Here is a 12,985-nt window from a genome sequence, read left to right as displayed (position 1 = left end):
GAAACAATTGACAAGTGGCTCTATCCCATCTGCCCCTTCCCCCGTCGCGATATAATCTTCGTGGTTGAAAACGACGTAAAACACCAAATAAAGAAAGAAAGAAAGAAAGTTTCTGTAGTTTCACACATGCACACACACGCACAAGGAGACAGGAAAAATATGCTCATGTACAACTGTAGTTCAGTTTTTTCTCTTGCATCAGAATGACTTGAAATGAGCTTCAAAATAACATCTCACAGCACAATGCTGTTTGCTTACAGTTATAAGAAACAAGTAAGTATTTGCATAATCATTTTCCTTAGAACTGTGCTCTAGGTCTGGACATTCACCATGATGTAGGCACTCTGATTTCTTACATAAATAATAATGCTGTTGATTCAATCTTGTTCAAATCACTGATTGAATTGAAGACTGATGTAAAATACACACACATTTACAAACTATCTGGCACAAATTATAGTGATGCTCATTTGAAGATCAGTACTCCAGTACTCTGGGAAAGTCAGCAGTATATCTACTAAATTCACGTCACATTTTAGAATTATATAGACAGTGACAACTCAGCAAAGTGATATGAGAGTCTCAGAAAATGCTGAAATGGCATTAACTGTAGTTTTATCTCAGCAGATTTTCCACAAATACATTGCTATACTATCACGGTTGAGTAAAAAAACAACCTCTTTCACATGCAAAAATAAAAGTTAATGCTTTACTGTTTTCAAATTTATCACAGAAATCACAATGCTGTCTGAAGCAACAAACATAATCAGCAACAACATAAAAATTACACCATATAAATAAATATGACTGATGTCATGACCACAGTGGGACTCGTGAACATTTAACAGCTTCAAGTGCATGCAGATGTAATCAAATCTCCCAATCAAGTATCTCTCATGTAAGAAACATTCGCATGCGCTTGAAAAATAAACAATTAAATATCACCCTGCTTGTCAAGTGCCTATAAGCACCTCTCTTGCAGCATGACACAAACTATCACACAGGAATGCGGTGCATCTTCATCAGGTAAAACATGCCTTCTGTTCACAGACACAATTAGCATATAAGTACAGAACGACATGCGAAAAACTGGTTTCGTGACACAATTGGTGCTGGTAGGTATTTGCAGAAAAATGCTGATAAATCCAATCAATCAAGCAAGAAAGAAAAAGTAGGCACTGCTGCTGCTTGACAATGTCTTCATGCTGAATAACAGGATTTCATTAAATGCATATACAGTATTCTCCTTTTCAAATCATTGTGTTCAGCATTCACGGCACAGGCACTGCATCAAAATTCAAACATGAACAGGAATGTTGCCTCATATTGGTAACCACTGCTGTGTTGGTATGTCTAACACTACATCCATGTCCGGTGTACATCTGCAACACAGAATTAAAGAGAGTGAAATTACTACCAAAATCTTACAAAAAGATATAAATTTACTACAAAGTGTGCAAAGAGTAATGATTAACAAGAAAGAAAACAAAGCAGTGATGATGCAAAGTAACACACACACCCTCGATCTGTCATGATCACTTTTTCCCCCCTGAATCCCTAGAATACATAGTTACACGCTCTCTCCTTGGCCTTTTTTCTTTCACAGAAGGCACACACACACAATCACTCTCTCTCTCTTTCTCACTCTCTTTCTCTCCAGTGACCCCCCCCTCCCTCCCTCTTTTCTCTGAGTACACTCACTTTGTTCTTGTGGGGAAGAATTCTGGAAACATCTGCAGGCGAATATTGGTTTTTGGGTCTCGTAACAGCTTGTCAACTTCCCTCTCAAGAGCTTTGGTGGCATCTCGCAGTCCTACCTGTTCCTTTGTGTGAAACTCAATCTCCTGCGCATTGAAAATAAATATACTCAGAATGACTATATAGTGGTACAAGCCATGTGCGACCACTCAAGTGAGAGGACAACTGCAAATAAAGGCCATCCTCTGGTATCCCAAGGTCTACAAACTTGACTAAAGTATACCTGCCATGAGAGAACGCCTGCAACATAAGGACGCTTTTGGCTGGTCTCAAGGGTGTCCTGTTATCAGAGGTATCACTGTATTTAATGTCACAAGAAATGTGAGTTTTTTCCTTACTTCCCTGCAGTAATTGTACAGCTGTCTCACATTTCTGTTCATACCCTGCTGCCTTTGCCTGCAAACCTACGCTTACATGCAGAAATGTACCTTCATAAAATAACAACGTTGAATCAATGTGTGCTTTGTTTTTACTGTAGAACCCCCCTTTAAAGATCCCCCCCCTCCACCCCCAATTTAAGACTTCCCTCGTAAGACCTTAATTTTTTTAAGATTTTTTGTTTTAACTTTTACACCCATTTTAAGACCTTTTTAAGACCTGATTTTTTTTCAGATTTTTGGAGGGGTTCCACTGTATAACATTCTCATTGTTGTAGATAATGAGTGAGAAAAACCAAACAAAAAACAAGAGCTCACCTTCTTCATCACCATATTTTGAAGTGCCATGTCCTTTAGACTGGGATGCATCATGCCCACAGCATCCTGCACAGCAAATGTACCCACATGTCACAAATCACTAGTACGGCACATTGATGCTGGTAGTTCTTATCGTCATGTAAACAATATAAGCAAATGCTCATACCACTCATCTTCATGATACGTAATAATATGAATCCCCCCCAAAATGTCTGCTACTGTAGCTCTGTTGATATTGACAAAAAATATTTCAAGTAAAGAGCTAGCTACATAAAATACACAAGTATGAAAAAGCTCACCTCCGTGACAACTCTGGTGATGTCATTGGTCGTATGTATTCGTTCCTTTTCGTATTTGCCTAACTCTGTGTTGATGATATGCTCTAGCTCCTCGCTGTCTTCCTGCATAAGAAAAAAGAAGGCGGATATATATATGCGAACCAGTATGTGAAAGAAAAACCTTGGATGATGCATGGCTTTTGAGAGGGGAAAGTATAAGACAGAGAGGAAAGAGTCATATACATTGTAGGCCAAACACTAGAAAGCAGCATGTCTTGTGACACATGTGGTACGTGATCTGTACACTGGCGCATGCGATCGCATCGGCATTGATTTGTCAGCTCCAATGCGTGTATTTTCAATAAAATGAGCATAGTATTAACCGGACAGTGCAGAAATCACAGATCTCAGATCTCATTTTCACTGGGATCTAAGTCGATCGCTTGACTCCAATTTCACTTGGGTTTATTTGTCTCAGTGTTTCCCAGGAAAAGCAACTATTCCACAACCCATACAAAACCGACAGAGTTATTTCGGAAATGTGTCTATTGGCACACCTCTTGTAACTTCTTCACAACCATATCAACCAGTCTCAACTGAACTTATACCTGCACAAAATGAGTTTGTAAGAAAAAACTGTGTCAATAACTGCTTACATGAAAATGCATTGTTGACAGGAAATGTAATCATTTTTCGTATTTTGTGAACCCAAAGATTCTTATAATGCTAGGCATATGAACCAAGCAGTCCAATTTTGCTTAAAAAGTTAAACTTCATACACACACACAAAAGAAAAATGACAAGATATGGAACTATAACCAGGCAAATTTCTAACCTGATTAGAATTCTTGACGTTCTCAAGTTCTTTCATTAGGTTGGTAATCATCATCGCTTTCACTGGGTATTCCTTGTCCTGTAAACCACAACACATTACAAGTAATAATGAACTTACATATATATATCTTTTGCATGTACATATTGGGCAATTCATAAATAATAAGGATAAGATTTTATACAGTCCTGTGAGGTTACCCTCATGGAAATTCAGACTGCTTTCTCCCTGGGGAAAGCGAGCTGCCATACAGTATACGGCGCTACCCATATTTTTTAATTTTTTTCCCTGCATGCGTGTATTCATGTTTCCAAGCCCTGAAACTTTCGCTGTGAACTTGGGTTCTTTATCGTGCGCATGTGTGCACACGGGGATGTTCGGCCACCAAGGAGAGTCAGCACAAATCTGTATCTGGGAAATAAATCCCTCGCCGAACGTGGGGATTGGACCCACGCTGATAGCGACAACTGGTTTTGAAGCCAGCGCCTTAATTAAAACATTCAATAATCAAAACCAGCCAAGGACTTCTTCAAGACTACGTACTTACATCCGACTGTTCTGAATAAATCTTTCCAGAAACTGATTTTATTAGCTTCAAATCAAAACCTTTCTCCATTGACAAGATTCTAAAAAATGAAAAAAGGGGCAGTCGTTAAAAGCAGCTTCAGATGAGGCTGCAAATCTGAATTCGTTCCTTTATGCGTGGAACATGTACTTCATTCATGTCCTACTGCTATGTGCTCGGCAAAATTCTAAAATCACATGTAATGTTGAAAATGGATGGAGAGTGATTGTTAAACCTGCTGTAATCTATTAGCTAAAACCATACAGCAACGGCCGGTATTCAGGTGACACTGACCTTGTAACTGTTAAGGACTCGCAACTCATCCTGTTTTGTTTTGAGGCGCTGGTCCACTTCCGCCACCTGCTGCTCCAGGACTGCACAGTAATCATTCCGTCACATGTTAGTATAAGTCCAAACAACAATAAATGTTGTTTTAGGGTAACGTGGCCAAAAAAGATAAGGTTGGTAGGTGGGCTTTTTTTGACTCACATGCGAAGCAAAAGTGAGTCTATGTACTCACCCGAGTCGTCCGTCCGTCCGGAAAACTTTAACGTTGGATATTTCTTGGACACTATTCAGTCTATCAGTACCAAATTTGGCAAGATGGTGTATGATGACAAGGCCCCAAAAAACATACATAGCATCTTGACCTTGCTTCAAGGTCAAGGTCGCAGGGGCCATAAATGTTGTCTAAAAAACAGCTATTTTTCACATTTTTCCCATTTTCTCTGAAGTTTTTGAGATTGAATACCTCACCTATATATGATATATAGGGCAAAGTAAGCCCCATCTTTTGATACCAGTTTGGTTTACCTTGCTTCAAGGTCAAGGTCACAGGAGCTCTTCAAAGTTGGATTGTATACATATTTTGAAGTGACCTTGACCCTGAACTATGGAAGATAACTGTTTCAAACTTAAAAATTATGTGGGGCACATGTTATGCTTTCATCATGAGACACATTTCGTCACATATGATCAAGGTCAAGGTCACTTTGACCCTTATGAAATGTGACCAAAATAAGGTAGTGAACCACTAAAAGTGACCATATCTCATGGTAGAAAGAGCCAATAAGCACCATTGTACTTCCTATGTCTTGAATTAACAGCTTTGTGTTGCATGACCTTGGATGACCTTGACCTTGGGTCAAGGTCACATGTATTTTGGTAGGAAAAATGTGTAAAGCAGTTCTTAGTGTATGATGTCATTGCTAGGTTTAGTTATTTGACCTTGACCCTGAAGGTCAAGGTCATGTAAAGGTCAAGGTCAAGCATGTGAGTCGTATGGGCTTTGCCCTTCTTGTTTAATCTTATTTTTATTTTTTATTTTTTTAGTCGATTTTAAAAGAGGTTACTTCACTTAGTGTCGGTATGGTTCGCAAAATGTGCCAACAGTTTTTTTGTTTTTTTTTAGAAATGAACAAACAGTTTTAGGGTAGGCGGGAATAAATAGGGTCGGTCACGTAACCCTAAACCAACATATATTTTTATTTGGCCTAAGCTTCACAGTCCAGCTCTCTTCTTTGCTACACACGCTTTCTGATTATGTAGTTCTGCCACGGCATGCACTGCATGACCCTTTCATCATGATTTTCAGTGTTATAAAGTTAAAGTTTTGAACTGCAAGTCATGAACCTGTCGGCCAAAGTATTTATTTACAGAAACACACATATACTCCCTGGTTATAAGTAATACTATACTTTGGTATCCATATGCACATTTGCTTCATCAGGAAATTCTTTAACTTGGTCATAGCTAGGGTTCATGAGTCTTCATGCTTCAATGGAATCTCTTCTTTCTTCACAAAAGAAGTAAAGAACACAACAAATATCTCCAGCAGTGTTAGTAACAGAAAGACAAAATTTTATGAAAACCAACCTTTCAGCTCTCTTTCAACCCTTTGCTTTGTCTGCGCCAGGTCAGCTTGTGCTTCTGCCAGCTCCTTCGTAAAGTTGGTGTTCAACTGCGCTATGCCACCCTGCAGCAAACAATTAATGAAACATTTGGTTCAGCTCACTGCTTAAAGGTACTGTCCTTCCTGCACACACGACCATGCTCACTGCCACAGATCTCTCCAGGCTTTCACATGGATTAAGAGCATCCTTTCACTTGAACACATACCACAAATCGGTACTGTGGCTGCAATACCCGTACGAAATGAACTTATAAGAAATTGGACCCCATTTCATATAAGATTCTTATATGACAGAATCATATACAGTGGAGTCCAGGTATAACGAACCTGGGTATAACGAAATCCCGCTTTTAACGAACTGCCATTGATTTCCCGGCAGACAGCCTTCTATTTCTTACTTGTTACTTTCCGGCCACAACGAACCTTTTGAACTCATTTGCATAACGAACCCCTCTTATAACAAACACGTTTTCATCGCCCCAGAGGCGTTTTGTCTCTAAAAGTCACAAGGCTACAACGAACTGATGTCAATAACTGTCTCCAAAGACAAAAATACACAAAAATACACAAACACAAGTGCACATCCCGTGATGAGCGAACTCTGAGCGAACTCTGAACAAACAGCGGGAGGTGCACGGAACAGCCAACGCCGCTGTGTTTTCACTATTCCAATCAGCTGCTAAGCTATGACTGTGCTCTAAAAAGTCACAAGGCTACAACGATCTGCTATGAGGCGAGATCAAAGGCAGGTCCATTGTGATAGCTGGGTGGCCTTGTTTATAGACACTGTTACCTTCTTCCCAGGGGTCATTGACCCAGTTTTAGCTATGAGAGGTGGTTCCCCTTTATGAGAGAGGAAACACTTCCTGCACCCGGGTCACTCCCGGGTCAGTGACCGAGTTTAACCTATAGGGAGTTTAACCTATGGGGCGGTCTCTTTGATGTCTTGAGAGGAAACTTGGCCAGGGTAGTACATGCACCAGAACTGGTGGACACCATGAAATCGGAGATTGATCAGAATGTACATATGTACATGCTTTTACACGACTTTTTAAATTTTACTTCTAAAATTGTGACAGTAAAGTGAACATTTGAACTATGCCTCTATGGATTATATTATGAAGCTGTTGAAAACATGCAGAGATTGTACTCTCCAAGGAAAGATCGATGACACGATCATTTGAAGGTGAGTGGGAAAACTTGTCTTAAGGCCATTTAGGGTTGAAAACTCTACAGCGAATTACTGATATCACGAACTAAAATGTATCTCCCTTGAGATTCGTTGTACCGGACTCCACTGTATGTGGCTTATAGGTATTTTAAATGCAAATGAGGTAAATTCTTATAAGAAACTTATATGAATCATATAAGAAACCTATAACCTGAACTCATATAGGTCTTATATGAACCTTATATTCTCTTATAATATGAAACCTATAGCTGTATAGGTCTCTTATATGAAATGTTCATTTATGAAACTTATAAGAATCTTATATGAAACCTACATTTTCCTTATATGCCTCATATATAACACTTACATGTCTCATACTAGACACACGACCATGACCTACAATTGTGTTTACAAGGGAAATAACAGCAAAAGTGACCTGCTTAACCCAACTAAACTGTCTTGACTTTGAATTATAATGAATCCAACTGAAAAATACCTTATCTGGATATATCTTTACTGAATGTTTGTTCAGTTTGAGGACAAAAACAAACAGATCTCTAGCTCACTGGTCACATGTTAATTGTCCTCTTCAAATTCATGAACTTTGAAACTTGTAATCATGAACAAGAAACAACAAACAAGTTACAGCCACAAATTATTTTCTTGAATATGCACAGCTGTCACAGTTTATTGTTGCTTGAACCAAAGTATAGTGCTGGTAACACATCATTTGATCACCCTGCAGGCAGAACCAGAACTAGAGCAAAACCAATACAGCTGAGTAATGGAGGGAAATTGGATTTTCAATAAAAACACAAACCTGTCAAGCTGTTGACCCAAAAACATCAGCATGATATAAACATTCTCTTCACATGTGCATACATCAAGTCAAATCATTTTTGTAAGAATTCTGCATTTAAGTCGTGCTCTTTCACTGATTTTCTGCTTAACATTCAGAGCTGCTGTCACAAAGAAGTTTGAATTCGATCCAACATGGCCGTTCTATCAGGGGGAGATAATGCTCAAGGCAAACCATCAACTTCCTGTTCATATATGAAAGCCAATATTGCCAGTTATTCAGCATGATCCAAACATTTTCTAAGTCCTAAATTCTTTATGCAGAAACTAAGTTCTGATTCATATAAGACTCATAAGATTTATATAAGAAACATACCCTGTATTTTTCGTATCTCCTGAGCAGTGATTTGACACCACCGTGCGTGTCTGTTTCTGTGTCATCAATTTCTGTCTTGAGTTTGATATTTTCGTCCAGCCTGTTATAAAGTTAAGGATTCATGCGACATATATAATAACTGGCCTATGATTCTGGAAAAGACACATAATTAGCAATGTTTGCCCCAGGTTCATAAAATAAAACGTAGCAATGATATCAGGTGCTCCCCGCGGGTTAGGGGGAAGAATTTACCCGATGCTCCCCAGCATGTCGTAAGAGGCCACTAACGGATTCTGTTTCTCCTTTTACCCTTGTTAAGTGTTTCTTGTATAGAATATAGTCAATTTTTGTAAAGATTTTAGTCAAGCAGTATGTAAGAAATGTTAAGTCCTTTGTACTGGAAACTTGCATTCTCCCAGTAAGGTAATATATTGTACTATGTTGCAAGCCCCTGGAGCAAATTTTTGATTAGTGCTTTTGTGAACAAGAAACAATTGACAAGTGGCTCTATCCCCTCTCCCCCCTTTCCCCGTCGCGATATAACCTTCGTGGTTGAAAACGACGTTAAACACCAAATAAAGAAAGAAATGATATCAGGTAATTCTTCAGAAACATGAATTATTTACAACACTGCTAGCACTGACTAGTAATGACTAAGTAATCATTAATCTTTTTCTTCTGCGTTTGTGGGCTTCGACTCACACTTACATTTGTAGGCACGAGAGGGCTTTTACATGATCTTTTTTTCCCTGTCCGATTCCAGGGGATGCATGCATGCTTGGAGTTTTCGTGTTTCTACAACCCATGAACTCTAACATGGATTACAGGATCTCTTTCGTGCGTACTTGGCCTCGTGCTTGCGTGTACACACACGTGGGGAAAATAAAGCACTAGCAGGTCTGCACATAAGGTGACCTGGGAGATCGAAAAAATCTCCACCCCCAACCCTACAGGTGGGGTTGGGATTCAAACCACGAACCTTTCACACAGGAGGCAGACGTCCTAACCGCTAGTCTACGTCTCCGTCCGTAGCCATTCTGACCTCTTTCAAATCTCATAGACCTTAATAAAATGGCTACAGGGTCCAACAAAGTAACATAAAATGCCACTGAAAGAAATATTCAACATCTGCAGCAAGAAAAGTTCCAACATCTGAAATACTTGTAGAGAAATCCTGTTCTATTGTGATGCTTTGAGTGTTTTTATTTACAAAGGATACAACTCTTTCATCCGCTTCTTGTACTGTTGAAGAGTTTTTGACCTTGTCTGTATCCTCAGCTGAAAAGAACAGAACAAGTGCAGTTGGTAAACAAATGCAATTCACAATCCATTTCTCCTTTAATGACACATCTATCTGTTTAAGTGTGCATTCATCTTGATCAGAGATACACAACAATGAAGCACAAAAGTTTGGCTGCAAATTACCAAGCAACAAATAACATACACAGCCTTTCTGGAGTATGTAAACAAGACAGCAGATGAAGTATCAGTCTCTCATCACATAAAACATACACATCCAGTTGCACATGTATGCGCAGCCAATTGCCTGGCAATTGTCAGCGTTATGGCGGAACAGCCCCAAAAGCTTTATGGACTCTCTAGATTTTATAATGAAATTCAATTGTTGGATTCCATGAGAATCCCCAACTAAATTAATTAACAGGTTGGGCAATTAACTATCTATTCTTGAAAAACATAGGTAAGGTAAAATAATTACAGAATTTAATAAAATAATTGTCACTTCGGTGGCCTAGTGCAGCAACACTATGCATTGACTCTTTTGTTATTTTTTTGCTTGTATGTTAATTGTGTGAACTGTGTCTCATCTGCCTTGTCTCCACTGATTTCACATAAAAAGTCTTGTGGGTAACAAGGACATTTATGGGAAATCGGAATTCCTCTGCTGTAACATGGACCAATCGCTGGGCAATGCCAGAGATTGTTCCAGCCAGCTTAGCGTGGATGCTTTCCCCTTGACCGCGTTCGGTCACTTTCTTCTTTGTCTACCTACAGACAACACCATTTTTGCTCTGTCTCTACTTTTGACGTATTCTTCGTCTTTTCCCTCCCACCCATCCCTATGTTTACCAGTTATCCCCTTTGTTACATATTGCAATGGAAATTTAGCTGGCTGGAACAATCTCTGGCATTGCCCAGCGATTGGTCCATGTGCTACTCATTAATATTCATGAGGTTACAGCAGAGGAATTCCGATTTCCCATAAATGTCCTTGTTACCCACAAGACTTTTTATGTCTGCTTGTTTCTGCAAAAATATCACACACACACACACACACATACACACTTCACCTTATGACAATGCCACACACAAAAAGAGAAGATGCTTTCCTTACCTCCAAGATTGTTATTCTTTCCCATCGCTTTTTATCCTCCTCTTGATTCTTCACTGCTATTTTCTTCTCTCTGTAGGACAAAGCTTTCTTCCCTGTGTCTGCTGACTTGCTGGGCCGAGACACAAGGAATGAGAGGGTCTGCTCAGTAGCTAAAAATAAAATAACTGTGTATATAAATATCTTGTAGCACCCCATGATGTGCTACATCAATAACCATGTAAGTTTAAAAACATCGCTTTCACCATTACAAATCTGACGTATAACCATGCAGATAAGCATTTACATCACAATCCAACATCCTAGTTCATCACTGTGAAGAACGGAATATTCTATTGAAGAACGTACCTTTAGTTTAATGTCAGGTTCTGTCTGTCTTCTTCTAAACTTATTTTCTTCATTATCTCTCTCTTTCTACTTGCTCTAATTCAGTTTTTATCACTTTTTGCAGACGAAGATTTCCGTCAAATCTGGTTCTATTCTTTGTTTCGTGTTCGTGTTTGTGTTTGTTTTGGTGAGTACATAATCTTGTTCAACCTAGGGTATCATACATTGTATACAGCACTGACTTGGTCATCCACTCACCTTTTTGTTTTGGAGGTGGAGGGGGTCGAGAGGGCTTTTTACGCTGCCACTGGTCATAGTTGGCGAAGTCAAGGTTGAACTGCTGACCAAGCGATTTCAGCAGCTCATCATTGCCGAACTGCGAGCGATCAATGCGAGTGGTCGCCCTTTTCCCCCAACCCTCAGACATCTTGCTCTAAATGTCTGAGTTACCTGACTGAAGAAAATCAATTAGAAACTCATGGATAATTGACTAGTTTATTGATAAAAGCAACCCTAAAACAATTTGGTTATTGACAAAAATATCCATAAATTTTTTAAGTGACTGATTTACAGTAAACATATATATCCCAATTTGTTCTTTGTGTTGTCCTAGATTAACCACAGTTAAAACCTTGTGGGAATTCTAAATTATTATCTGTGGTTCTATTGGTTTTATGGATTGAATATATCATTTTAAAAGGCAAAAACCAATCTTTGCAAACTGTGTCTACTGAAGAAATAATAACCCACCACACAGCAGTCACTGACAGAAGAAAATACACCAGAGGTTTTCTACACAGGTGTTTTTGTGATATTGTTGACTGAAGAGCTTACCTCTAGCAGTGTGTGTGTGTGTGTGTGTTCAAAAAACAACAACTGGTTAGTGCACTTTGATCGAGTAAGGCAGCAAGTACTTGCTGTGAAAATACAGTCTCAAAGAAAATTGTTACGAATTACAAACAACTCCAAAAATTAAAGTTACTGATTTCGGAGGACAAAGATAAAACGAAAAACTCACCTGTACAATACTGCTGTTTACATCCCATGTCTAACTAATCCTGACTGAAAGAGACACTTGCCGTCGCCATTTTGAAGCTTTGCAGCAAGTTGTCATAGACGACTGTCCCGGTTAAAAAGGTGGACTTGGACATGGACCACAGCAGACAGTGGGAAACATGGGAGAAACAGACCGTACGTGATCCAGTTGTGCTAGAACCATGCGCTGAAGTTTTGAAAACCGACCCAATGAAGAGTGTCTATTAAAACGGAAGAATTGTTTAATGAATTTTTCATTATCTGTCATTCCACCTTTTGAGTGGGGCAACATCCGAACCGAGTGACATACATAACTTTTGTTGACGCAAAGTGTATTGTTCGCAAATTTGCAAGCAAAAGTCATTGTGGCCCTTTTTCTCTTCATTCTTTCTTTTACTAAACGGCTGACTAAATTTTTTGCTAAAACTGAGGCTGACTGAAAACTACGACTGATCATGTCTAAAATAGAAATAAAAGTACGTATCTTCGTCTTCCGTTACTATAAATGAGGTCAGTCATTCGATCGTTCACACTGAATCGATGTAGCAGCGGATATGTGTTGGTGGCACGTGGACATCTGTGGCTATTTTTGCGAAAATAGTCACTGTGGTCAAAATTATTGTTACATTCATCCCAAGACTGTTTTCCATAATTTACATCTGTTTTATAATGTGCTATCACTGATACTTACTTGAACTTTTAGAAATTTAGCTTGAAGTGGGTGTGTATACATTTTGCTCCAACTTTGACCCCGCGTCAGTTTCTCCTATCAGAGGCTTCTGTCAACAGTGTCCAAAGTCACAGAAATGGCCACACATGTATCAGTGAACGTCACGTGTGTGTGTGTGTGTGTGTGTGCCACGTGTGTGTATGTGAGACAGAGAGAGA

At 39.2% G+C, this 12,985-nt stretch overlaps 1 protein-coding gene across 1 annotated transcript; it reads right to left on the bottom strand.

The window, feature by feature from the left end:
- Positions 1-162: 162 nt before the first annotated feature.
- On the bottom strand, positions 163-12,203 carry LOC138969026 (uncharacterized protein C20orf96-like). Its single transcript, XM_070341720.1, has 12 exons — positions 12,081-12,203; positions 11,321-11,516; positions 10,739-10,887; positions 9,605-9,663; positions 8,386-8,485; positions 6,004-6,103; positions 4,423-4,502; positions 3,567-3,644; positions 2,753-2,854; positions 2,454-2,519; positions 1,702-1,844; positions 163-1,382 (listed from the first exon to the last, which is right to left on the bottom strand). Exons 2-12 carry the CDS (start codon positions 11,487-11,489, stop codon positions 1,322-1,324), a joined length of 1,107 nt encoding a protein of 368 aa, XP_070197821.1. The 5' UTR covers positions 11,490-11,516; positions 12,081-12,203; the 3' UTR covers positions 163-1,321.
- Positions 12,204-12,985: the final 782 nt, after the last annotated feature.

Source organism: Littorina saxatilis, linkage group LG1 (genome assembly GCF_037325665.1).
Source record: "Littorina saxatilis isolate snail1 linkage group LG1, US_GU_Lsax_2.0, whole genome shotgun sequence".
NCBI classification, from domain to species: Eukaryota; Metazoa; Mollusca; class Gastropoda; order Littorinimorpha; family Littorinidae; genus Littorina; species Littorina saxatilis.
Note: the sequence above shows the minus strand (reverse complement) of the source record. Positions and strands in the feature narration are given on the sequence as shown.

Bases quoted from the DNA above. Each gene is read 5' to 3' on its own strand.
- LOC138969026 (XM_070341720.1), bottom strand. From the start codon at position 11,489: ATGTCTGAGGGTTGGGGGAAAAGGGCGACCACTCGCATTGATCGCTCG. The intron at 9,664-10,738 runs GTAAGGAAAGCA...TGTTCTTTTCAG, and splicing joins AAAGAATAACAATCTTGGAG to CTGAGGATACAGACAAGGTC. The intron at 2,855-3,566 runs GTTAGAAATTTG...TTTCTTATGCAG, and splicing joins ACGTCAAGAATTCTAATCAG to GAAGACAGCGAGGAGCTAGA.